This window comes from Phyllostomus discolor, chromosome 12, assembly GCF_004126475.2.
Source record: "Phyllostomus discolor isolate MPI-MPIP mPhyDis1 chromosome 12, mPhyDis1.pri.v3, whole genome shotgun sequence".
Taxonomy (NCBI): Eukaryota; Metazoa; Chordata; class Mammalia; order Chiroptera; family Phyllostomidae; genus Phyllostomus; species Phyllostomus discolor.
This window is the reverse complement of record NC_040914.2, coordinates 30,441,357-30,467,820: the sequence shown is the minus strand read 5'-3', so window position 1 is coordinate 30,467,820 and position 26,464 is coordinate 30,441,357. Positions and strand designations below refer to the sequence as shown.

General features: G+C 46.0%; 1 protein-coding gene, 1 long non-coding RNA gene and 1 other non-coding gene across 6 annotated transcripts; 1 reads left to right on the top strand and 2 right to left on the bottom strand.

Annotated features, from left to right (window-relative positions):
* Nucleotides 1-974: 974 nt before the first annotated feature.
* Nucleotides 975-25,351, bottom strand: ZNF274 (zinc finger protein 274). Of its 4 annotated transcripts, none has more exons than XM_028530469.2 (8): nt 24,972-25,351; nt 24,492-24,564; nt 23,415-23,541; nt 22,610-22,705; nt 5,977-6,459; nt 3,781-3,878; nt 2,746-2,872; nt 975-2,255 (listed from the first exon to the last, which is right to left on the bottom strand). In XM_028530469.2, exons 2-8 carry the CDS (start codon nt 24,522-24,524, stop codon nt 1,330-1,332), a joined length of 1,890 nt encoding a protein of 629 aa, XP_028386270.1. In that variant the 5' UTR covers nt 24,525-24,564; nt 24,972-25,351; the 3' UTR covers nt 975-1,329. The 4 variants fall into 4 exon arrangements, with proteins under 4 accessions (XP_028386270.1, XP_035869302.1, XP_035869304.1 ...); XM_036013409.1 differs by lacking the exon at nt 24,972-25,351 and adding an exon at nt 24,737-24,965; XM_036013411.1 differs by lacking the exon at nt 24,972-25,351 and adding an exon at nt 24,879-24,965.
* On the top strand, nt 3,228-10,248 carry LOC118497807. Its single transcript, XR_004900333.1, has 2 exons — nt 3,228-3,484; nt 9,826-10,248. It is a non-coding gene; the product is annotated as an uncharacterized LOC118497807 (long non-coding RNA).
* LOC114511790 lies at nt 7,377-7,511 on the bottom strand. The gene has a single exon (XR_003685755.1). It is a non-coding gene; the product is annotated as a small nucleolar RNA SNORA1 (small nucleolar RNA).
* Nucleotides 25,352-26,464: the final 1,113 nt, after the last annotated feature.

Genomic DNA, 26,464 nt, shown 5'->3' with positions numbered 1-26,464 from the left:
TTCAGGATGAAGTGATCTCATTTGAGGACATGGCTATGAACTTCACTAGTCAGTGCTGGGAATCATGAGGAAGCCACTCCCCAAGAAAATCACTGGGACTTGGAGGAGCTGCTGACCGTCTACATCGAGAACAACTCCTTATCTCTAGAAAAGGCTTCAACTCACATGGTGGGAAAGCAGCAGCACCCAGGTTAAATTCTTTACCCCTGGATGTTTTCCTGGCTCAGAGAAGCCAAAAGTGCCATGATCAGATTGTGGAAATGATTAAATGTGATATAGCAGCCATGAGCCCTGTGTCTGAAGAGTCTGGGGAGGGCAGTACTCAACCAGTATCTGTTGAAAATAAGTACTTTTGACCAGAGGCTTAGAAAATGTTTTGAAATGTTAAGCTCAATTTAAGAGAACAAAGTGTAGTCATGGAGCATGGATGAAATTGGTTGTGGGTTACAAGTTGTATGACATAATTTAAATGTCATCTCATGTGAAACATGGCATACATGCCCTAGTTCTGTCAGCGTCTTGTTGATTAACTTGGTGACAGACATTGATCATCCCTCTCTCAAAGGAGTCCCTCAGGAAAAGCTGAAATGTAAAGCAAATGAACATGCCCACAAGGCTTGCCTGGAGATTCCAGCCCTCTAGGCATCCAAAGCTTGCTCTCAACGTTCCTATTCCCTGCATCTAACTATATCTTTTCTTTTTTTAAACCCTCACCCAAGGATATGTTTTTGTAGATTTTATAGAGAGGAAAGGGGAGAGACATGGAAGTGAGAAACATCGATTAGTTGGCTCCTGTGTACATGTCCTGACCAGGGATTGAACCTGCAACCTACCTAACTTTATCCTGCCATAAGGAACAGAATGACACCCTGCTCACTTGGAATTTTGGACTGGAGGGGTTGTGGCCTTCCACAGAATCTGCTAGAACTGGTCTGACATGAAAAGGTTTATTTAAATAAAGATACACATGAAGATTCTGCCACAGAAATATATGGTTTATTTATCTTCCCTTTTTGTCCTTGTTTACACACATAAATACTTTATCACAAATATAATTATCAGTGCATACTTTTTCACTTTAAGCAATTCTCAGGTTTCACTAATACCACTTTTAATGACCCTATTATAACTGCAAATCAACTGAGTAAAAAGTTAAATCTGTTTTTCCAGCAGTTACATTCATTATCAGCGACACCCCACCAGTTAATAATTAAGGGCAGTCTCCCTGGTTGTCCTTTGGTCTCATGAACATCATCCTTCAACACTTCAAGTTCCAATCACACTCATTTATGTTCTGATACAGGACTGAGTTGAAAAGGCAGCATCTCTTCAACAGGCTTTAGCACTATGAGGTAGGTGTTTCTTCTTGCATTTCAGCCCACTGTGCGTCTTCCGATGCCCTATGAGGTGCGAGCTCTGGGTGAAGGCCTTTCCACATTCATTACACGTGTAGGGGCGCTCCCCAGTGTGGGTCCTCTGATGCCTGACGAGATGGGAGCTCTGGCGGAAGGCTTTTCTACAGACCTGACACTGGTAGGGCTTGGCTCCGGTGTGAGTCCTCACATGCTGGGAGATGGCTGAGCGATCGTTGAAAGTCCTCCCACACTCACGACATTTAAACGGTCTCTCTCCAGTATGAATTCTCTGATGCTGCGTGAGGGAGGAGCTCTGAATAAAGGCTTTCCCACAGTCCTGACACACGTAGGGCTTCTCTCCTGTGTGTATTTTTTTATGTACAGAGAAATATCTTGGGTTGCAGAAAGTTTTACCACATGCGCTGCATCGGCAAATTTGGCTCCCCTTATGAATTCTCGTAAATGTAACCTGCTGGGTGCTCTGACCAACGATCCCACAACCACTGCTTTCCCTGGCTTTGTTCCCTTTGCGGCTTTTCTGATGGATTTTTTCACGGGAATTATGCATCACTTTTTTAACTCGTGAGCCACGCTTGCGCAAGTGTTTCTTAGGTAGAGTTTTCTGGGGTGAAACATGGCTTGGGTCAAGACCTGTGTCTACCTGGGATCTGGAGCTTTCACAGTGCTGCTTCTGAGAGAGGGATTCCACCTGAGTCAGGCCCTCATGTTTCAATGCTGTGTCCTGAGCTTCTGGGGCCCTACCCTGCAAGGCATCTCCTGAGGTAGAAGACAAGGCCTCGGCCCTTGAGGGTTTCTCCACTTTCTGGTCATGGGCTGGTTCTGCCTCAGGAATAGGAGACTTGGGGGTTAATTCTTTGCTTTCCAATGTATTCTCCCACCCTGAAAAAAAAACAAAAAACAAAAGGTGTGGATTCTGCACAGAAAGAATGCTGAAGGTGTTGAGAGTATGCCATAATTACTTATTCAAAAGCTGGTTGTTTTTTTGCTGTTGTTTTTGTTTTTACCACCACCAAGTACAGTCTTTTAACATGGGGAAAGAGAATGAGAAAAGCAGTAAAGCAGCAAAGCAGAAACACTGAGCTTGAAGATCAAGGGCTGGGCCGAGGGCTGGAGTATTTGTCTAGCTCTTCAAAGTCCTGTGTTGCCCTCACACACCTGCAGTGTGGATAAGCAGTCTTTCAGTGGACCTCAAGATGCCTCTGTCCACACAACACCCACACCTTCAGGTCCACAGTACCAGTTAAAGGCCCTGGATGGAGCAAGAGACTCTTGAGGGCACACGCTTTCCTTAAGCTGGGCCCAGAGTAGGTGAAATCATGAACTCAGGGTCCCTGAGGCATCCCTGGTCTGTCCGTGGGCAAGGTCTTACCCACGGAGACCAGGTGTCTGAAGGTCTCCAGCATCACGTCATGGTATTCGGTCCTTTGTGCTGGGTCCAGCAGATCCCATTCTTCCCTGTTGAAGTCCACAGCCACATCCAGGAAAGTCACTGGTTCCTGCAATGCCACATATTGTGCATCCACTCAGTATAAGTCAGAAAGTCATCCAAGGGGACACAAGGCAGACCAACTGGGATATTCCAAAAGGGCTTGCTGTGCAGGGAGGGAATGCTTTTCCCTTGGAGGTTTGCTGGAAACACCGACTTGGAAGAGGTCCAATAGGTCTCTCACAAAACCAGTTTGAGGCTGGAAGCAGTCACTACTTCACTAAGAGCTGCAAATACTACAAGCAAACTACCTCTGCCAACCCACACCTGTGTCCAGCTCACCATTCCCCACAACTCTTCACAGAAGTCCCACTGATGGGCATAGCCCCCATCCCCACCATATGGAGACACAGAAGCTACCACAGGATGATGCTGTCCCCAGGCAGCTGCCATCAGTCCTTTCTGAGGAAATGACAAGAACCGCAGAAGGAAGGAAGAGGCCTCCCCACTGCCCTTTGCCTGGATCTGTGGGGCATTCTGCCCACCAGGGGCAGAGCCACAGATGGTCTGGATAGATACGTCCCATCCTCTGGGAGCCCCTGAATACAGCCTTGCCTGGAGTCCACCACAGAACACTCACTACACAAGGGACAGCGAGCTCACACTGATGCTTGAGCCAGGTGTAAGCAACTTCCAGCAGAAGCAGCCCTGACTGATGCCACATATACACAGTGGCTGGGTGACACTATGTGAGCCTCAATGGCGCTATTTTGTCCATGCCCTAGCTCTGTGTTATTCTGAAGCAAACCTTAGACTCTGTTTCAGTCATAAATACCTAACTATTCATTCTGAATGGCAAGGGTTCTCCTGCTCTCATGCTCATAAATTTCAGAAGGCCTGGTCTGGAGGCCACAGGGTGGGCCCACCTCACAGCAGATGCTGTGACCAGAGCAAGAAAGGGCAATACTATCCACGCACCTCAGGTAGTGCCTTTGATGGGCAAGTAGTCTCCTCCTCCTCCTTTTCCTCCTGAGCTGTAGTCTCCAGAGAGCAGGTAGGGTCCGTGTCAGGTGATGCTAGGAGCAGACAGCAGCACAAGGGGTATGCTGGGCATCAGCACAAGGACAGCCCACGTCTCCCCAGGATCCATGGGGCCTCCTCAGGTCCCCATTCATTTCAGCTACTAGACTCATGCCTTCTCCTCAGAGGCAAAGATCCCATTTCTGTGTCTTCTGAGTTCTCCACACTCCCCTGTCACCATGTGGATGGTGGGACTTCCCCTGACTCCCAAGACCAGACCCACTTTCCCAACACACCCATCTTTATATATATGTTTTTATAATTTATAATTTTTTATAAATATATATATTTTTAGATAGAAGGGAATGGAAGGCGAGAGAGGGAGAGAAACACTGACATGCGAGTACACCAATCAGTTGCTTCTTGCATGCCCCCAACTGGGAATCCAGCCTACAAGCCAGGAATGTGCCTTGTCCAGGAATTGAACCAGCCACCCTTTATTTTGCAAGCTGGCGCTCAATCCACTAAGTCACACCAACCAGGGCTCACCATACCTATCTTGAAGGGAATTTTACCAAGTATCCTCCACCTTAGGAAACAGCCCTGCTTGGCCTCATGGCCTCTCTCAATTTCAACTTTCCTCACACATCCACACATGGTCTGTGGGCTTCTGAAATGATGAGTCCACCCTCACTATCAAGGGGCACACACAATGTGGCCCAGGCTGGCCTACCAGGCCATCGCTTCGAACTGGCCACAAAGATGGATCTGAGACAAAAACGAGGCCAAGCAGAGGCAAAGAAACTTTTGGGGGAATGTATATAAGAAATTCCATGCAGGGAGGCCCCAAAGGGAGAAAGCTTGCCTGTGGGCTTCAGGACAATCCTCCAATCTCAGGATCCTTAACTTAATCATGTCTACAAAGGCACGGTGGAAGGTAACATATTAACAGGTTCAAGGGATGAGGATGTGGACAGCCTAGACTTGAAGAGAAGGAGACACCACTCCCTCCACAATGGCTTCTCACGGATGCCCTAGCCCCTGCACCCCACCCTCCACCTTGGATTCCACCTGCCACCAAATTACAAAAGTCAATCAGTCAATCATTTGTTCAAGAAATGTCTTCTGGGCACCCACCAGATGCTACTTGGGGTGTTGAGGTAAGCAAAAACATGCCTGAGCTCCATAGAACTTGACACAACTCTGTTGAGAAATCCAGTTTCATGAAGTCAGCACCCAAATGCAATCCCCCAGCTACCATGATGGTCACTCCTCTCAGCAGACATGGTCACAGCTCAGGGTGGCTCACAAGCCACATGCTACAACCTGGGGAATCTTGGAAAGTTCCATCAGATCCTGCCACCCTCCTTGGAACTCAGGAGTAGGCTCCTGCTGCATTAGAATAACATTTGCCAAGGGCCCTGCTAGCCTGCCCTGTGCTCCTTGTGGTACAGACCTACCCAACCTCTGATTCTGGAACATACAGGCCCCATCTGGACTTGGACAGGGGATGCTTGCCTGCCTGACACATCTGTCTTGCTGCCCCTTGAGCTCTGCTCTGCACCAGGTGTTGGCTAGAGTAAGTTGGCTTCCACAGGTCCCACTGCCAGAACTTCCAACAACACCTGTCTCATACATATTCCTTTGTCAAATTCTCATCTTTCCTGCTAGACTGAAGGCTTGTTGAGCCCACAAGTTCTGTGTTCCTTGGTTACCATTTACCCACAGCCCCCACCGAGTTGATGTTAGAAGGCACCCAGGGATATGCCATTGTGACTAAAATCAGGGTCTCTACTGGCTCTGGGGGGACAATGAAGCACTTTATCTGAGAGCGTCCATCAGAGGCCTGTGTATGAAGGATTCCTTATATAATAATGGAGTACCAGGGCCACCCAAGGATTTTGGTAGCTGTGAGGTGGGACCTGAGACCTTCCATTTACACAAATGGGTCCAGGAAGGAGACCAGTCTCAAAGACCTTGATTTAGAGGTAACAGTGGGTATGCTAGCAAGGATACCCCAGCGCTGCCTCAAGCTGATTCAGGAACACATGGAAGAGGCAGATGCCCTCAGTATAGATGCAGGGGGTATGACTCCCCCTCCTCCAAGATGCCCCCACAAAACTGTCTCCCAACCCACACTTCCACTGCACTTACCTTCCTCCTCAGATATCCAGGTTACATCCTCCACCAGAGCTACTGCCTCCTGGCAGTCCTCTGGGTGCTGAGACTCCACCCATATCCGGAGCTTCCCAGGCAGCGTGCCCAGGAACTGCTCCAGCACCAGCAGCTCCAGTATCTGCTCCTTGGAGTGTGCCTCGGGCTGTAGCCACTGGTGGCAGAGCTTGCGGAGCTGGGACAGGGCCTCTCGGGGCCCTGCTGCCGCCTCAAAGCGAAACCCACGGAAGCTCTGGCGTGCAGCCTCAGAGTTAGCTGGATGGCTGCCCAGTGGTTGAGTGGACCCCTGGAGGACCTCTGGGTTCAGGCCCTCATCTTCAGCATACAGGGCCCGGATCTGGGCATTCCGGGAACGAGCTACCTCCTGGTTGAGTGTGAGAACTTCAACAACCTCGATCTTCATCAGGGGTTCCTCGGCAGGAAAAGGATCCAAATGAGGGTACAACTGAGTCTTGGGACACTCTGAAAGTCAAAAGCAGAGCAAGACAGATGACCAGGAAGTGCATAGAAAGATGTTCAATGTCATTAGCCACCCAGAAAGTGCTAAATAAAACCACGTGAGATACAATCTCACATAACAGGACGTGAACAACATGAACTAGGAAGGTTATTGCAAAGAGGGAGGGTAACAACTGGTGGTGATGAACTGGATGACGACTCCTCAAAAAGTTAAACAGTGCCCTGGCAGGGTTGCTCAGTTGGTTGGACCATCATCCTGTGCACCAAAAGGTTGTGTGTTTGATCCCCCATCAGGACACTTAGATTGTGGGTTCTATCCCTAGTTGGGGTGTACATGAGGGGCAACTGATCCATGTTTTTCTCTCGCTTTAATGTTTCTCTCTTTTCCCTTTCCTCTTTTTATAAAAGACTTTATTTATTTTTAGAGAGGGAAGGGAGGGAGATAGAGAGAGGGAGGGAGAGAGAAACATCAATGTGCAGTTGCTGGGGGTCACGGCCTGCAACCCAGGCATGTACCCTGACAGGGAATTGAACTTGCGACACTTTGGTTTGCAGCCCGCGCTCAATCCACTGAGCTACGGCAGCCAGGGCTCCTCTTCCTAAAATTAATAAAAAACATATCCTTCAATGAGGATAAAAAAAAGGAAGTACTGATACATGTTATAGCATGTATGAACACTGACATTACGCTATGTGAAAGAAGCCAAACACAAAAGGCCATATATTATGTGATTTAACTTATTTGAAATGTTGAGAGTCTTAACCTCCCTTGGTTGGTTCCCCAATCTTCCTTGGTTGGCTCCACTTTCCCTCTTACTCCCCGCTGATAAACCCTGATCCTTAAAAAAAAAAGTTGAAAATATACAAATACAAAGGAGTGGAAAGTAGCATTTTTGTTCTTTTTTTTTTCTTTTAGCAGAAAATGTTACAGGTCTCATTGTCATCACTGCAATAAAGTTACTGTGATGGAAGCAAAAACTGTGTCTCAATGTAGCCACATTAACAATTTCTAGACATGTACAAAAACAGTGCCCATTTTCATCCAGAATGAAGCTAGAAAGTAGTGTTTTTTAAAGAACTTATTTTTTAATTTATTGAATAAACAATTTATTGAAAAAGAGAGGAAGGGAGAAAGAGAAATATCAGTTTGTTGTTCCACCCATTTGTGCACTCATTCATTGATTCCTCCATCTGTCCTAACCAGGGATCAAAACCACAACCCTGGCATATAGGGGTGACGCTCTAACCAACTGACCTATCCAGCCAAGAATAGATTGGTGGTTTCAGGAGATGGGGGATTTGAGAGATTTGGGGCTAATAACTAATGAATGTGAGGGTTTTTTTGGGGGGGATGATGAAAACGTTCTGAATTCAGATTGTAGTGATGGATGCATAGCCTTGTGAATCCAGTAAAAGTACTGAATTGTACACTTTATGATATGTAAATTACCTCACTACAGCAAAGAAAAAAAAAAAAAAGAACAAGAGGCAATAAGGGTTGAGAAGAGACCTGTGATGTTGTATATGCCTGTTGCCCACAAAGGGAACAGAACCTGATCCTGCCTCCCTGAGGGCCAAGACTGAGATTGTCTGGGCAAGGCAGGGGCTCTGTGTCCTAGTATGGCATCCACAAGAGCACCCACTAAGAAAACTACAGGATCACTCTGAAATGCTAAGGAGGGTGAACAAAGCAACAGGAAACAAGGAAGCTCTCTACAACTCCAAGAAGAAATACCAATTCTAAAAGATTTAAAGACTTTTAAAACTACAACACACACATGCCCTGGCTGGTATGGCTCAGTAGCTTAAGCACCAACCTGTGAACCAAAACATTGCTGGTTCAATTCCCAGTCAGGGTGCATGCCTCGGTTACAGGCGAGGCCCCAGGTTGGGGGCATGAGTGCAAGAGGCAACCAACTGTCTCTCTCACACACCTCGCTTTCTCCCTCCCTTCCCCTCTCTAAAATCTAAAAAAAAAACACCAAAAAACAAAAAACAAAAACACCCACAAAATATCTGATTTATAGTATAAGGCCCTGACTAAGTGGTTCAGTTGGTTGGAGCATTGTCTCATGCACCAAAAGGCTGTGGGTTCAATCCCTGATTGGTGAGTATACAGGAGGCAATCAATTGATGTTTTCCTCTCTCTAAAACCAATAAACAGCCCTGGCTGGTATGGCTCAGTGGATTTAGTGCAAGACTGAGAACTGAGGGGGTCACCAGTTTGATTTCAAGTCAGGGCACATACCTGGGTTTCTGGCCAGGCCTCTGGTTGGGGGCACAGGAGAGGCAACCGATTGATGTTTCTCTCCCACATTGATGTTTCTCTTTCTCCCTCCCCCCCTCTAAAAATAAGTAAATGAATTTTACAAAAGTTAAGAAAATAGTATGTATTTGGTCATCTGAATAACCAAAACATATTTCTCATATGTATCGGATCTTCATCAACAGTTCCTGGTTCCCAGGTGTCTTATTCTGTTAATGAGGTGACTTTTGGGAAGCATGTGGAGATAAGGGATATTTGCCAGGAGACTAACCATGGGATTAGAGAGTTGGAACTTTCAATTCTACCTCACCCCCCAGCCTCCCAGGGGGGGAGAGGGGCTGGAGATCGAACCAATAGCCAGTGATTAATCAATCATACCTATTATAGTGAAGCTTCCATAAAACCCCAAAAGGATGGGATTCAGAGAGCTTCTGGGTTGAAGATGTGGAGGTTTTGGAACAGTGGTGACCTGGGCTGGGTATGGAGGAGGCTCTGAGGAAGGGGTAATTTTATAATGAAGGTACTTAGAAGTAATGTTTCTGAGTTCTGTGGGCAAATTAGTCAAACCCCAGGAGTGGGTTGTGGGAACCCCTGATTTACATTCAGTGGATTAGTGTACAGGTACAACCTGGAATTGCTTGGCATTCTGAGTTAGAAGTGGTTGGCACCTTCACTCCACAACCAGTTGGTCAGAAGTACAGAGTCTGGGCTTATGGCTTGCATCTGAAATGAGTGTGTGCACATGTGTGTTTGGGGCTCAGGGAGGGCGGGGCTACCGAATTGTAGGACTTAACCTATGGAATTTGATGTTATCTCCGGGAAAAAGTGTCAAAATTGAGTTGAGACCCTGCTGGCGTCCGAGAATTATTTGTTGGTGTGGGGAAATGTACACCCTCCCAGGTGGAATTGGTTCTGGGAACAGTTTAAACTGTAAATAACCACGTGTTATGATTCATTCCTAACTAGATTTGTTTTTAAAACAAAGCGTGGCTGACCTCAAGAGCAAATAGGCACTATCACCTTACAGGTAAGTTCCTTACAGGAAAGGAACTTACAGCATGAACTCAAGCCTTAACACAGAATGCCCTTGTTACTATCTGCAGGTTAATCTACTCATGGTCTGGGAGCTACCCGGAAATGAAGATGGATACACATAGAGAGAGAATGAATATCTAGAGAGACAAAGGCCAGACCACATTTGAGAACACAATTCTGACATACAGCAACAAGCCCACTAGGTGGGGTCTTGGTCAGTGACCTCCAGTTTCTCCTTTTTTGTTTTTTGCCCCCCCTAAGCCCATAATCTCCGACCAGAACCTTCCCGTTTTTCACGTAAATCGTACCCTCCTTCCTTACCATGCCTAACAAACGTAAGATATGGGGGCTGAACCCCTTGCTACAAGGGCCCTGGCGGTCTGCGTCTGGGTGGATTCATTTCCGTAACACACATTACCTGAGCAATGCTCGAAAACACCGTTCACGAAAACTGAAATATTCCCACAGAGGCATTAAAAATCACATTGAATTAAAAAAAAATCACCGTGAGCACAGGCCTGCGAACCAAAAGGTCCCTTGTTCCATTCTAGTAAGCCCTAGCTGCTGCTGCTCAGTGGATTGAGGACCCGCGGGGTAATGAAAACGTCTGATTTCCAGTCAGAGCACGAGCCTGGGTTGCCAGCCAGATCGCCAGTGGGGGAGGGGGTGCGAGAGGCAACAGACCGGTATGTTATTCTTTCCCTTCCCCTTCTAAAAATAAAACATCTTTAAAAGTCAAGGCGATGTCAAGAGAAGCAGGACATTTCTCACTGTCTGCATCCTTCCAGCACCTGTTGCCTTTGTAGCGCGCGTTATGAACAGGCGGCGGGGGGCCGGCGGTTTAGAATGTCTCCCGCTCTTCTAAACGGCGAAACCCGGTAACGCCTACACCCTGCCTGTGGCCGCAATTTCCGCCCGGCGCTGAATTACGTCAAGAGCTCGACTACAGCATACAACTCCCAGGAACCTCCGCGGCGCAACTTCCGGCGCCGCCTCGACCGATATTAGAGTGCGGCTCGGGGGACGCCTGCCTGACCATAGTTTAGGGAATCGCCGGGCGCTAGTCTCCGACACACTCCGCTCCCGTCCCCTCCCACAACTCTCAAGTCAGCGCCGGGTACAGAGGCGGCGCAGGTGAAGCTTCCGTGCACACCTCCCCGATCCGTGTCCTTCTTGGCCGCACGGGAGAGAGCGGTCGCCTTCCACCACAGCAGTGCACACCGACTTCCTAACCTATTTCATTTTCCTCCGCGCACCCTCCCCCCCTTCTTATAGGGCGTCCTGTTTCCCCTCCTCCCAGCGTCCTTCAAACCTGGTTCGTTTTGGTTGCCAAGTCTCAGTTGCACAGACCTTACAGGTGCTGCGGATAGCCGGCGCGCCACGCGGGAAGTGAGCGGCTCCGGCCCGCACTGGTCCAGCGCCGGGTGAGTCCGCCCCAGACTGGCCCTGGGCGCGCCGAGTTGCGCAACAGATGTGACCTACGCACATCGCAATTCTCGGCCATTGCCGGACACTCCTGCCCCACAAAGTTTTTTCCCTCCTTGGTAAAAAATGACAGGCGTTTGACCTGTCAGTTCCAACCTCTTCTCCCAACAAGACATTCTGAATGTTTCCTTTGGGGACCTTTCCTAACTCACTAATAAACATCTGCCGTTATCTTTAGAATTTAATCCCCTCCTTATTCTTTAGGATTTCTGGGTTCATTCCCACTCCCAAATTCTGGATTTTAACGTGTAGTTCATTTCTTTTTCTTTAAGCAGACGCCCGTAAGGCTTAAAATTCCCCTGAAGGTAACTCGAAAGCCTGGGAGAGGGACCTGACATGTGCACCCCCCGCCCCCCCAATACAGGATTTGGGGAGGTCGCCTCCCTACAGCTCAGTGCTGGGTCAGGCACCATTTGGGCAATAACCATGCATTACACTTAAAAACCACCTTCCTCCCTGGTTGGTGTAGTTCAGGGGATTGAGTGCCAGCCTGCAAAGCAAGGGGTCGCTGATTCGATTCCCAGTCAAGGCACATGCCTGGGTTGAGGGGGGTTGAGGGTCCTAGTAAGGGGCGCAAGGCAACCACACATTGATGTTTCTCTCACTCCCCCTGTAAAAATAAAAAAAAACCCCACCAAAACCAAAAAACCACCACCAACTAAACCTCCCTTCTGGGTATTGCTTCATAGCTCCCTAATTTCTACATATAACTTGTTTTGTACTCTTTAGCTCATCAGAGGGATTTTTATTTAGTGCCTTCTCCCTTAAAATAAGTGCTGGGTTCTTTTTATCCTACTCTATCTCCCTGCCCCCACTCAGTTTCTGATTTACTTACTTCATCTTTAATTTATTTTCTCTTCTTATCCTTGGGGGCAGCAGGATGCCTTTTCAAAATCTTGCATTGAATGCTTGCTGGAAAAAGTTAACTCTTACTGTTTTAAGCCACAGAACCTTTCTGAGTTTGGGTGTCAGGAACTCTGCCAGTCCTTAGGGTGCTGACAGCCCAGTGCAGTCTGACACAGGTTCTGCAGTTACCATACTGAGTGCTAGGCAGTAAATCAGATGGGCCATAAGCCTGGAAGCTGGTGTTATTCTAGGCACCTCAGTCCTCTAAGGCTCTCATCCACTGGACCTTCCCAAGTGCTCTAAAGTAATCTTTACCAGTAAAACGGAAGCTCTTAAGCTTACCAGCTGATGGGGAAGTGGATCCTCACTTCACTGGGGTGGAGGCTTGACTGACTGACCCACCTCCCTCCCTGGGGCAACATAAAATAATCCCTAACAGTTGCAGCTCCAAATACAGGTGCTCCTTAACTTAAAACCTCATAAACCCATCATAAATTGAAAACATTTTAAGTTGAAAATGCATTTAGACTTAAGAGGAAGGGATTAGCCAAACATATGCATAACTCATGGACACAGACGACAGTATAGTGATGGCCAGAGGGAAAGGGGTCAGGGGATGGAGTTGAGCAAAGTTGGGAGGAATGGGGACATCTATAATAGTGTCAATAATAAAAATAAAATACATTTAATACACCCAACCCACTGAATATCACAGCTGAGCCCTGCCTACCTTAAACATACTCAAAATACATTAGCCCTTAGCTGGGGAGTTATCTTGAGTTTCATTTCAACAGTAACTACCTTCCAATTCTTACCAGAAACAGCAGACACAGACAGGGGTTCTGTAGGCTTGAAGAGATGGGAAAACACAATATATCTATACAATGCTGGCAACACAGTACATTGTAGTGTTGGTTGTTTACCCTTATGACCATGTGGTTGACTGGCAGGTAAGGCTCTGCCAACTGCCCAGCAATTCTAAAACAGTACTATACCCCCATCACTAGCCTGGGAAAAGATAAAAATTTGGAACACGACTTCTACTGAAAGCACATTGCTTTCACACCATTGTAATGCTGAACCATCTGTGGGGGAACAATGGTCCTGGCTTTCAACCCACCAGCTGGCTCCTGGAGAATTTGAGCAATGTAATCCACTGACTTGCAACTCCCTATTTCTCTTCCAAATTATTCAAATACCAATCTTTGGGCAAGGTTTCCTTACCTTAAGTGATGAGGTACCCAAATCTAGGTCCAGCTTGCAGTACAGGCTGATGGGAGCTGCTGTTTTCTTCTCTCATGTTCCTTCTGTCTCTCTACTGCTTCCCTTCCAAGGTAACCTGGCTATCTAACAGCGCAGCTTCCTAGTGAACACTGACGAGTAACCAGGTATACTGCGGCTACTAGTCCACAAATATAATGACTGTTTAACACCCCCACTAGACTTCTAAGGCTGCCAACTGGGTTTTGTGCAACAGAAACCCCTATGCCAGGCCCAGAGAAGGGTCTGCTAAAGGTTTTGATGATCACCTTTATCTCAGTCTTTGATCAGTAACAGTAGCTACCATTTCATGAAGTCCCTTAGAACCTGGACTTCACCACAGTCCCAGTATAAGTGTCCAATCTTCACACAAAAATCCATGTTGGGAAAGGCTGGGAACTCTCCCCAAGGTCATACATGAAACACAGCAGCTGGGATCCCGAACCCTGTTCTTTTGTGCCCTTTACACCAACTGGGACTTCTCATAGCCACCATCTTACATTTTCTAAGATGTGCTCAAGAGTGTCTCATCTAGAAGTTGTCAAACCTGCCATCCACCTGCCTAGTAGTCTTTCCCCATCAAGCTCTCAGCTTGGATGTCACCTCAGCACTGTCTTCCTGACCAGTTCTAAACTACCCATGCCTCCCCACCATCCCGAGCATGTCCCATTGTTTTATTTCTCTTGATAGCACTGATTGCCATCTCAAAATATTTGGTCCTCACTTACTGTCCACCTCTATACCTCTAAAGTAGCACTGCCCAGGGGAACTTTACAGAAATATTCTAGATACACACTGCCCAACACAGCAGCTAGTAGCTGTAGGTGACCAAGAAACGTTGGGAAGATGGCCAATTTGGTCAAGGAACTGACCTGGTATGTTCATGTTCGTTGCTTTTTAAAGTCAATCAGCCACACATGCTCTGGAATGAAAGGAGACCCCACAAAACGAGCCTTACCATACCTGTAACGGTGCTTGGCACTTTGTCAAGCACTCAAGCGCAGTTATTTGTTGACTCAACATGGCTAAAGACCTTCTAGCCTCCTGCCTGGACTTCCCATTTCTGTCAAATTCCAGAAAATCTAATTAGCACTGAAATTGTGTCCTATATGTAAAATATCATGGGAGGATTGCTGCTGCTACAAAGTCCCCATCTGCTGGGGAGCCTGGGAAGTGGCTGGAAGTGCAGGCCATGGTGTGAAAGGGGACACCTGGTTAACACCCCCACCTGCCTATTCCCCAACTAGCTGGGACAGACATTGGTATTCCTGCTCCCACAGGTAAAAGGGCTCCAACAGCACTTCCCCAGAGGCTGTAGGACGTAGTCAAGCAAGGAACTTCATACACTTCTAGCCTTTGTAAGCCCTCGTAAGTCAATATTTACACCTATTCAAGTCTTCCATGTCCCACTAACAATTTTCTTCACAAAGAGCCTATCCATTCCTTAATTTATTCTTAGGTACCATTTCAAAAAGTATTAACAAAACCTTTCCTTGATCTGTATTAAACTGGTTATCCTGTTGTAAATCAAAGTTATTAGTTTCTCTATTATTTTGTAATTTGTCATATTTCTGAACTCATTACTGTTTTAAAAGATTAGACTTTTCCTTTTTTTAAAGGTAGTTGTGCCCTGGCTGGTGTGACTCAATGATTGAGTGCCTGCCTGTGAACTGAAAGGTTGCTGGTTCCATTCCCAGGCAGGTCACATACCTGGGTTGCAGGCCAGGTCCCTGGTTAGGGGTGTGCAAGAGGCAACTGAGAGATGTATCTTACATGTTGATGTTTCTCTGCCTCCCTCCCCTCCGCTCTCTATTAAAAAAAAATGGTGTTATGAATTATAAACATTGTCTTCTCAGTATTTTTATTATTTTGTACTTTGGTATACTTTTCAAAAAGAACCTGTTAGCATGCCCATCTCTGTTTTGTCACTGAACTGTACATGTTCCATGGAAACTACCTTTTATCAGAAAGCTGGAAGATATTCACTGCCCAGGTCAGTACTGAGACATAACTGGCTGTTTCATAGTTACAGGGAGGCAGCACCTCAAAAGAAAAGGAAAGTCAGCCTCCCACCCAGTTCCCTTCTTGGGAGGCAATCACAGCCTACCAGTTTCTACATTCTTACAGTGATAAGAATTCAATATACATTCATATTTGTATTTTATGTGTACATTTTAAAGAAAAAGGCATCAATAATATTTGCATTCATATTATCTTTACAAATGTAAGACATATGTTAAAAGATATTTTAAGAAATATAAACATACCGCCCTGGCTGGCGTTGCTCAATGGATTGAGCGCGGGCTGGGAACCAAAGTGTCGCAGGTTCGATTCCCAGCCAGGGTACATGCCTGGGTTGCAGGCTATAACTCCCAGCAACCGCACATTGATGTTTCTCTCTCTCTCTCTATCTCCCTCCCTTCCCTCTCTAAAAATAAATAAATAAAATCTTAAAAAAAAAGAAAAAATATATACACATACTGTGTATCTTGGGGACTTTTTTTTCACATAGTACACAAAACTGGCTTTCTTTGTAAAACTGTGGAAAGTAGTATAATGGAAACCACCTCATGTGCTGCTGAATATCTATATAATTTCTCTCCTGTATAGGTTTTCAGATGGCCTCTTATTTACTGTGTAATCCAATTTACACCCCAAAATGGGCCCTTGAATTATTTTTTCTCCTGCATTTCTGATTCATTTATTCTTGCTTTGAGTCTTATCACTTCTCTTTCATTAGGACTTTTAGAGGTACCTCCTCCCCCCTCCCTGCAAAATGTTTGTGTCAAATCTTGTTAGTTCATTTGTCTTCCTTCATATACAATTAATAGCTAAGGCATTTCAGGCCTTGAAATTACCCAGGGTACTACATCTGGACATCTGAGAGAGTGGTCCCCAGATAAAAGGATTAAGATTTGCCCTGGCTGGTGTGGTTCTGTGGATTGAACCGTGGCCTGAGAACCAAAGGGTCGCCAGTTTGATTCCCAGTCAGGGCACATGCCTGGCTTGCAGGCCAGGCCCCTAGTGGGGGGCACATGAGAGGCAACCACACATTGATATTTCTCTCTCTCTCTTTTTCCTTCCCTTCCCCCTTCTAAAAATAAATAAATAAAATATTTTTAAAAAGACTGCACAGTATGTGACCACATGCTGCCAGGCTGGGTTCATGCTAAAACACATTTGATAGTCACTCATGATCCTAGGCTCTTGGCCCAGTCTCAAGGATGTGAGCCTCTCAGAGTTTTTCATAGTGCTATCTATTTCACTCTAAGATTTCCTTCATCATCCCTCACCCACACAGGCCTTGTCTTCAAGGTCTCTTCTCTTTGAAGATGTCCTCTTGTCTCTTGCAATTTCTTCAGCCATTTTTTCATTCAACAGTTTGCTCAGCTAGAGATTCAGTTACTGTCTTAGCAACTGGGGACCTACATTAGTAACTGAAATACAGATCCCTATTCTCACCCATGTTATTTAATATTTGCTCCAGATGTTCAGATCAGATCACAGAACAAGTGGGAAAAGACAGGACCTGTTTTATTTGTACAGTTTTATCTTCTGTTTTATGTAGTTTGCCTTCTGTATGGCTTATCTGGTGTAAAAATAGGGTGAGGTATTTATTATTCAGTGCAGTTCGTTCTCTCCAGTGTAAGGTTTTTTGTTTGCTTGTCAGATAAGGTGAGACCTAGTGCTATGGTTTGCCTGCACAGATGACACTGAGGGTCTGCTGTCATATGAGTCCTCTGATGTGAACACAATGAGGACTCCTACTGAAGAGCTTGCCAGTGGGTTCTGTGGCTCCTGAAGCCTTCCTAACACCGACTACATTCTCAGGCGCTGTTCATAAGATTTAACAATGCTGAGTAAGAGAGCTATGCGTGACACCTCTTACACAGCAATCACGTTCCCATGGCCTCAGAGTACTAGAAAGAATTATTTAATGTAAGAACTTTTCCATAACACTAGATTTTTTGGGCCCAGTATGAATTCTCTCAACTGGCTGAATTGGACCAGAAGCCTTTCCGACTAGGATCATATTTCTGGGATTTTGCCCTTGTTTGAGTTCACATGTTGAAAAACTCATGAAAAGGACTTCTCCATTCAGGGTCTCTGCATGTTAGTCTCCTGTGTGAGCCCTGTCTGAAAGTAGGCTAAAATGAGCTAAAAACAAGATTTTTGACACTAAACACTCGTTCAGTCTTGTTCTTGAATCCCTTGTATAAAACAACTGATTTCCTATTCCCCAAGTTTGCTTTACTCCCACGTGAGTCCCCTGAGGCTACACAAGGGATGAAATCTAGAGGATTTACTTTCCTCCTCCCCACAAAAGGATCTCCTCCTGTTTTTTTCTACTAATGTTGCTGCTACTTGGAGAGGTGCCACATTCATATTTGTAGGGCTCATCTCCTGCTTCATTTCTTGACAAGTCAAAAAAGTTACATGTCCTACAGGCTTTCCTATTATTTTTTCAAAATAGATTTTGAAAAATAGTCTTTACTCAACTGGTTTTCTAATGATTAAATCTAGATTATGTGTCAAATATTCTACCTGAACCACCCATATGGCAATACTTAAAAGAACACTTTCTTAAAAGAACACTGTGTGATGGCTGAAGACTTCATGCCATCAAATATTTTTCCACATTTCTTATCTTCATCTTTCCAAATCATTACATATTTGAAGATGAATGCCACCTGTCTTAAGTGTTTACTATTTCCTTCTACTTCAAATAATGCCTGTGCTACCAGTTTTGCTATCCCAGGGAGCCAGAGAGGCCTAGGTTTCCATTCATTCCCAGTTCTTTGTATGCAGCAGGAGCCCAGCTACACCAATGTTGGAAGAGGCCACTGTAAGAGATGGTTGTCTCCTCTAAGGGTCAAGCATGCCATTCCAAACACCTATGCTTCTCATATTTTTATACACTGCTTGGACCTCCTCCTGATATTCACACAGGTGCATTCAACTGGCTTACAAGCATCTAAGTCCACTCTCATTCATACCTGATTAACAGAATGGGTCAAGACATGAGACAGTTCCAAACTCTTGAATCTAGGTGAAGAAGTTACTAGGGAGTTCTTTGTACTACTCAGATAACTTGTTTCAAAAGTTATTTGAACATATGAAAAACATAACCTCTATTTCCATCCTTCAAAATGCTATGTCTTTACCAGACTCCTCCATGTCACTGTGTAATGTCCAAAATCCTTCTTTACTGTAGAAGAAACTGCCAGGAGCCTCTTCTGTTTTGCACCCCCTGGCCAATTACTCACCTAGCCTCACAGAATCCACCTATGAATGGGGAGGAGCCCCATGCCAGCTTCTCCCCAACCCTGCCGCTCTCTCAGGCCAAGTATCATCACCTCTTCCCTGGATACTACTATAGCCCCTGTATTCGCTTCCATCTGCCCTACCACAGTTTTTTTCACGAGCACCCAGAGTGATTTGTGAAAAGCCATACCATACCTGCTCAATAAAAACCAAACTCCCCCCACAGTGGAGGTCCTGTGTGGTCTGATGAACTGTAGCTGCATGTCATTACACCTTATTACTGTTCCCCACTGACTGGGTGACTTTTTGTTCCCTGAATATGCCAAGACTGTTCCATTCTCAGTCACTCCAAACTGTGTCTCCATGCCTAAAAGCTCTTATCACCACTCTTAAATGTCTGCAGTATACTTTTTTTTTCTTTTGGGAATTGGCTTCAACCTCACCCCTCAGTGTCTCCTGACCATCTCCCCAATGCTCCCACTTTACACCATGCTCTTTTTCCTCAGTCTTCACCACAATTTATCTGTGTTTACATGGTTACATTTGTGCAACTTGTTTGTAAAAGGCTGTCAACTACTAGATTACAAAGCCTACAATTAGGGTCTTCAGTTTACTACCAAAGTGTTTAGTATACTGCATGGGACACAAGAGGACTTCCACAGGGATTTGTGAGGGGAAGCAGCAGCAATGGTGGAAAACATCACATAAAGGACTCTGACAGAACAGAGATGAGTCAGGCATCTGTCACCTCAGGCACAGCAGACATAAGAGAGTATCCTGACAAGCTTTCCTCCCCATAGTCTCTGCTATGAGGCACCGCCCCTAAATCTCCCATAACATGAGATGTGCAGAACCACAGGCACCAAATATCCCCCATGGCAGCTAGATTCAGCAAACTACTAGATCAGATAGAAGTGCAGAGCTGGAAGGTTTGGTCCCTCAGGACATGGACTTAATTAAGTTCCAGGGAGGATGAGACACACACCTGCCATGGCTAGAGCCACAAAGACTGGAAGGGACATTAGGAGGCTGGATCAAGGGAGGGGACTGGGGGAATAGAAACCATGGTGGTTTGTCCAGTGCTTGTGTTGCTGCGGACCTTCCAGGTGAGGTAGAGTTCAGTAACCTGTGCTCTTTATTAATGCAAGGAGTGAAAGGAATGAATTTGAATATGGAAAACAAAACATTAATGCTGAGTCATCAATGCTGAAAGATGGTGTCCAGAAAAAGAGGGCAAAGAGTCACGGGGAATCCAGCCTCTACATTGTGACAAACAGGTCATCACCAGAGATGGGGCCAGGCAGAGATTTCACAGTTGATACTGCCAGCATCACATTACAAGAGTGCCTGAATGTTTATAATGTCACTGTCTTAACCATTCAAAGGAGAAAATCCATATGGTCACCATGGAAGGTTCTGGAGGGATAATTGGGGCTACTGATTTTCACTTATTAGAAAGCACCAGAGAATTATTTATCTAGGTAAAAACTGATTTAAATCAAAGCAAAATTGACTATCATGCTCATCAAAATCCAGAAACTTCCCCGTTTCAGTTAAGAGACCATGCGCTCTTCGCATTCTCAGTTTTACAGTGTTTTGGAAGAACCAGTTGTAATTGATGTGTTTACATGATCTCCCAAAAGAAGCAAAAACATTAATATGACTGCTTTATACTTGCTGATAAAATGACTTTGTACTGAGAAAATTAATGAAGAGAATTTAAGCAGCATGACAGATTCATGGAACAACTACGTAAGACTACAAGGGAGGATTAACCCGAGCAATACCAAAGCTACAGTGAAAGTCCAGCAGTACGTAAAAGGCCTGATAAAGCAGTGAGGTCAGATCCCTCTTCATACCCTTGTGTCCAATTATGAATCAAGAGATTGCTAAATCCAATCAACTGTAATTCATACTCTAACAGGATTTCTCAATGAACCCTGCTAAGCTGATGGTGAGTTTTCTCTGCAAATCAGGTGATTGAGAACAGCTAAGAATACATATATCTAATAATGACAGGAACTCTCATTTATCCAAGTTTGTTATAAAGTTAAAATAAGTACTTATAAAGCTGCAATTAAGTACAGTAATATGGTGTTTACTCAGAGACAGAGATCAAGGGACCAGGAGAGGCCAAGGAAGCCTACAATCTATGATGACTGTGAATTTAGTCCATGATAATGAGAGTTTCAGTAAGTGAAAGAACCTAGTCAGAAAATGGGTATTAAAACAACTTGTGGCCAAACCAGTAGTTCCCAACCTTTTTGGCACCAGGGACAGGTTTTATGGAAGACAAAAGGACCAGTTCCAAGGACTGGGGGGCGAGGGAAATGGTTCTGGGATGATTCAAGAGCATTACATTCAAGCTTACCTCCTGCTATACTGCCCAGTTCCTAACAGGCACAGACCCACACTGGTCCACAGTCCAGAGGTTGGGGACCCTTGGTATTGAAAGAACTTGTGCCCTATACCATATACACGAGGAAATGCCAGCTACATAAAACAGTTAAACACAAAACAAAACAAAAAAATACTAGAATACAAAAAGAGTATTTGCACAATCTGCTTACATGTGATACAAAACCTAGAATAGGAATAAAAATACCTGGAATCATAAAATTCCTTTATGGAAATGAAACAGAAGGTAAATGTTGGTCTGGTATATTTGCAATATTAACATCCATAATATATCAAGATCCACCAAAGGTGGGGGGAGGGGATAGTATCTAAACTTATAAAAGAAAAAATACAGTCCTAGCTGGTATGGCTCAGTTGGTTGGGGTGTCATCCTGTGCACCAAAAGGTCACAGGCTTGATTCCCAGTCAGGACACATACCTAGATTGCGGTCCGGTCCCAGTCAGAGGGGGTACAGAAGACTATTGATCAGTGTTTCTCTCTCTCTCCCCACTTTCACAAACTTACGAAAATATGTGTAACTGCACAAAGGAAAAGTGAACTATGTGTAATGTCATAAAGGAAAAGTTAGCTAAACTGAACGTACTATTTTTTTCCTAACAGATCGATAAACCTTAAGATTACAAAGCACTGGCAATGACAGGGAAAAGTAACTCTCATACACTTGAGCAGGTACATGTATTTTAAAGGAGTTAGCAGTTTATTGCTAGCAGATTTTTAGCTTACACCTTTGGTTGATTCTGAAGTTCCAGTTCTAGAAATCCTACCTATAAGAAAAATCAACTTGAATGTGAAAAAAAAAAAAATATGTATACACACACACACAAGGAAGTTTTCCGCAACAACTTGAATCTCCATCAAGAGAAAAACATTAATTGTGGATTATACTGAATCTGTCAAAATGAAGAAAACCTATCTGTATTAAGAATACCCCAATAATATAAACATATACAGTTGTTCCTCAACTTATGTCCTGATAAACCCATTGAAACTTGAAACCATCCTAAGTTGAAAATGCAGCTAACCAGCCTACTTTAAACATACTCGAAACACTTACATTAGCCTACAGCTGGGTAAAAATCATCTAACACAAAGCCCACTTGATAATGGTGTTGAGTATCTCACGTATTTTCAATATTGTACTGAAAGTGAAAAACAGAATGGTTGTATGGGTATTGCTTTTGCACTACCATAAAGTCAAAGGTCATTAAATCGAACTATTGTTATGTCAGGGACAGTGTATTTGTATATACGCATGTAAACATATTAAAAAAAAGTGTGGTCAGAGACATACACCTGTTAGCGGTGATTATATGAGGGGAGGGCAGTTGACAATGAGTGAAGCAGAGTGTGAGAACCCCTACTGCCAATGTATCACCAGCAACAGGTTCATGTTCATCCAAGAAGTACACCTGCAACCCTGAGGACAAAGGAAACTGTGGGGCTTAATCAGTGTGTCTGCAGCCACTCATCACAGTACCCCACCTGGGGTTTCCTCTTCCACCTTCTCTGTTTAACACCAATCCTTGACCAACCAGTCAACCCATTCCCTGCTAGATTCCCGTGTGCCTGGTTCTCACCTGAAAAAGTGTCTTGAGGAATTCCTCTCTCCACCGACAACAGTTCTTCCTCCTCCTCTAACTGAGATACCACATCTGGCTTGGAAAGCTGATGTTCTGCCCAAGGGAAAAAAGACAGGGCTTGGGGGGGTCTGTGTTCGGAAAAATATGCTTTCCTGTCATGGCACATGCTGTTGTCCCCTAGGGGAACACCTCTGGTCTAGGGCAGTGATGATAACCCCCACAACACCTTTGTTCTCCTGGAGTCCTTTAACATTTAATAAAGGTGGCAGTAGGAACCAGTTCTGGCCAGCAAGTTACAAAGGGAAACATGTCAGCAGAGGCCATAGGGTTTTTCCTTTTTTGCTAAATGTGACAGCTGTGAAAACAGCACTAGGCTGGATAGCTGCCCCCTCCCATTCCTTCTTTCTGCATTTAACAAGGATGTGATGCTCGGAGCCACAATGATGCAGTTACTAAGCTAAGAATGGAAAAGTTCACACCAACCACAAAGAGATGGAAGGGATCAGGGTCTGTGATGATACTCCTGGGCTGTTGGATACTGACACCATGTCCTCTGGGATTCTTGTGACCACCTCCCTGGTATTAAAGGCCTCTGAGGGGTGAACTAGATGAAGCTCCAGAAGTTATATGCGAAGGTACCCTTTTCACATGGGTACAAAGTAAAGCCCTTTCCCTCAAGCTCTAGGGCCTTGACCCTTGTACTCTCATCCCTGCAGCCTGAGCCCAAGCAGACACACAGTTCAGCGGCACCACATTCAGGCAGCAAAGCACAAATCTTTATTGACACAGAGGGCAGCCTTACCCACTGAGACCAGGTTTCTGTAGTTCTCCAGTATCACCTCTCTGTACAGGGACTTGTGTTCAAGGTCCAGCAGTCCCCACTCCTCTGGGTCAAAACCCAAAGTCACATCTTCAAAGATCACTGGTTCCTAAAACCCACAGGTTCCTGTTCAGCCAGTGCCTGTTATCACTCACACTGACAGGACGCAGGTGACTGAGAACATCAAGCCACAGTCTACAAGGTGACCTGAAAGCATTCCAGGGGTCTCATAATCTGTTCCTGAGTTTGTCTGACACTGAGCAAACCTAAGCTTGATCCTATTCAGGTCACAGCAAGAAGAACATCATGTGAGCCTGAAGAGGGTGCTTCATTTCATGAAAACCTCCCTATTACATATTAACTTTGGGATTGTAACACTTACGTCAGTGTGTACCTGTCCTCCTAGGGGATTCCATAAGCTGAATCATCACACCGGAGGTTTTAGCCCCTGCCCACTGCCTGTGCTGCTTCTACTTTCTTCACCTGCCAAAGATCCACATTTTCTCCTAGTGGCTGAGTTCATGTCACCCCTAACTTTGACGCCAGAATAGCTGTTGAAATCTAAATATGAGTCTGATCCCTGCTCAGACCTGTCAGTCTCCCCCAGGTTTGATAAATTAGAATCTGCCCCAGCCAGTGTGGCTTCCAGAAACCGCAAGGTCGCAGGTTTGATTTCTGGTTTGGGAATCAAACCTGACACATGCTCAGGTTTGGGGTTCAGTTTGGACTGGGGAGCATAGGAGACTCACATCGATGTTTCCCTCTTTCTCTTTCTTCCCTTCTCTCTAAAGTCAATAAACATATCCTCAGATGAAGAGTAACAAAATTTTTTAAAAACCAGTAAGTTAGAATCCCCTGTAATGGTCTCTACGGTAACCACTCCCTCGGAAGGCTAAGCAACCTGAGGCTTGCCCACTCATCAGGGTCTCTCTTGCCCCCCATCCCTTCGCCGAGGCTCTAGGGCCTGGGCACATCTATGGGAGGGTGGCGTCCCACCACCATCTGGCCACCCACGCCCCAGACCCAGGGGTGCACTAAAACTCAGAGGGCTCTACTCACATGGAACCAGGCCGTCGGAAGCCCGGAGGCCATACTTTCCTCTTCGATGGGTCTTGTATGAATGAACAAAGTCCTGAGAGGATGGAATTTGGGAGGGGGGGGGGGAGTGAGGCCTACACCTAGACTCCTCCCTCCTCTGCCCAGAAGCCAGCCTGTCAACGGGAAATGACCAATCCACCCTCCGTCCAAAAAGGTCCTGACTGGGTAGTCTCCACCTCCTCCCAGAAACCTAGAGGCCCTTTTACAGGAGCCACACGAGATTCCCTCCCACGTTCCTCGTCCAGTGAGATTTCACTCCGGTCCTTAGTCCTCCCATGCTTGGGGGGCTTGGCCAGCCTACGCCCACAGAAGGAAAGAATGTCTTTTTTCTGTGTCCCTGTCACCAACCACTGCGCCCTACCCAGCCTCGCGGCGAGAGGAAGGCAGGCAAGGCAGGAACAGCACAGACCCCGACGGCCGCAGATTTCGCGCCGCACTCACCGGCGCACGGCGCACAATGGCGCCCGTCTCTCCGCGATGAAGTGCGTCACCGCGCCCACTCGGACTACAACTCCCAGGCACCCCCACGGAGATCTGCGCCCAGCCGCTCCCAGGTGGCGGCCATCTTTTCTATCCAGCTCTGGGCGACAGGCGAAGCCAGAGGAAGAGGGATCTCACCCGTGTTCCCCCGCTGTCTAGCCAGGCAGGGAGGCCTCGGTTGGGGCATGCCAGGCCACAAAGCCATAACCCTTGCGTGGGTGGCGACGCCTGTCGGAAAACAGTAATGCTCAGGCAGGAGGGTGTCCAGGCCTAGGGCGAACCGGAAGTTGGGGGAAGGAAAGCAGCGGGTAGAAGGGTGTGCCGGAAGTGCTGGGTGGGTTAGATTTGGTTGGCGGGGGACAGGACTGGTTATGACGTCCTTTGGAAAGAAGGGCGTCCAGAGCCGGAAGTATTGGGGGCGTGGCTATCCGTTAGCCTTTAGGAGGAGGCAGGGTTAATACCCACCAAGTTACTGGGATTGGAGCAGGGGCGGGCCGAAAGTGAGGGCGGTGGTAATGTCATCCAAAGTTCCTGGAAGAGAGTGAGGGAATGGACTGGGGCGGGGTGGAGATGGGGTGCTAAGGTGCCTCCACTTGTATTATTGACAAAAAGAGCGGGACTGGGAGGGCAGCAAGTGTGTTATATCAGGACTAAAATCCTCCCGACGTCTTCTGAGAGAAAGCCCAGCAGGGTTTTTCGGAAGTGTGTCCTCCAAGCCTTGTGAGGGGAGGAGGGACAGGCTTAAAAGTCTAGTTGTGTTGCGGAGAGAAGGCCTGGGTTAATTGTGACCTAGGCATCGCGGTTGGGGAGGGTGGGTGTTGTCAAAGACAAACCATAGCTGGACAGAAGTTAAAGCGGTGAAAATAGATTTTATTCAATAAAAATATTGAAAAGGGAAGAGATTCTATGGTAGAACTGGGCTTAATGTTAAATACAACCAGGTCAAGTAGGGGTCTATCACAAGGAGCGACTTGGATTGGGAGGGGGCAGGGCAGGATATTGGATATAAAATTACAAAGAAGAAACCCAAGTATTTGGGGGAAGTTGAGGGGATTCTGGCTGGAGGGAACCCGAGTGACCGGATAACACCTAGGACAGATAGTGAGGATGATAATTTTGGTTAGCTATCAAAGGTAGAGGATTCTTTTTTTTTTTTTTTTTTTTAGACAGGAAAAGGGAGGGAGAAAGAGGGAGAGAAAGGTCAGTGTGTGGTTGCCTCTTGCACACCCCCTTCTGAGGACCTGGCCTGCAACCCAGGCATGTGCCCTGACTAGGAATGGAACTGGTGATCCTGTGGTGCACAGGCAGTGCTTGATCCACTAAGCCATACCATTCGGGCCAAGGGTTGGGAATTCTCGATCAGTTGACTTAGCATGATTCTAGTACACAGATGAACCTTGTTGGGGAAGGGGTTGAGAGAAACCTGCCCAAAGTTTGGTTAAGTAAAGAATCTG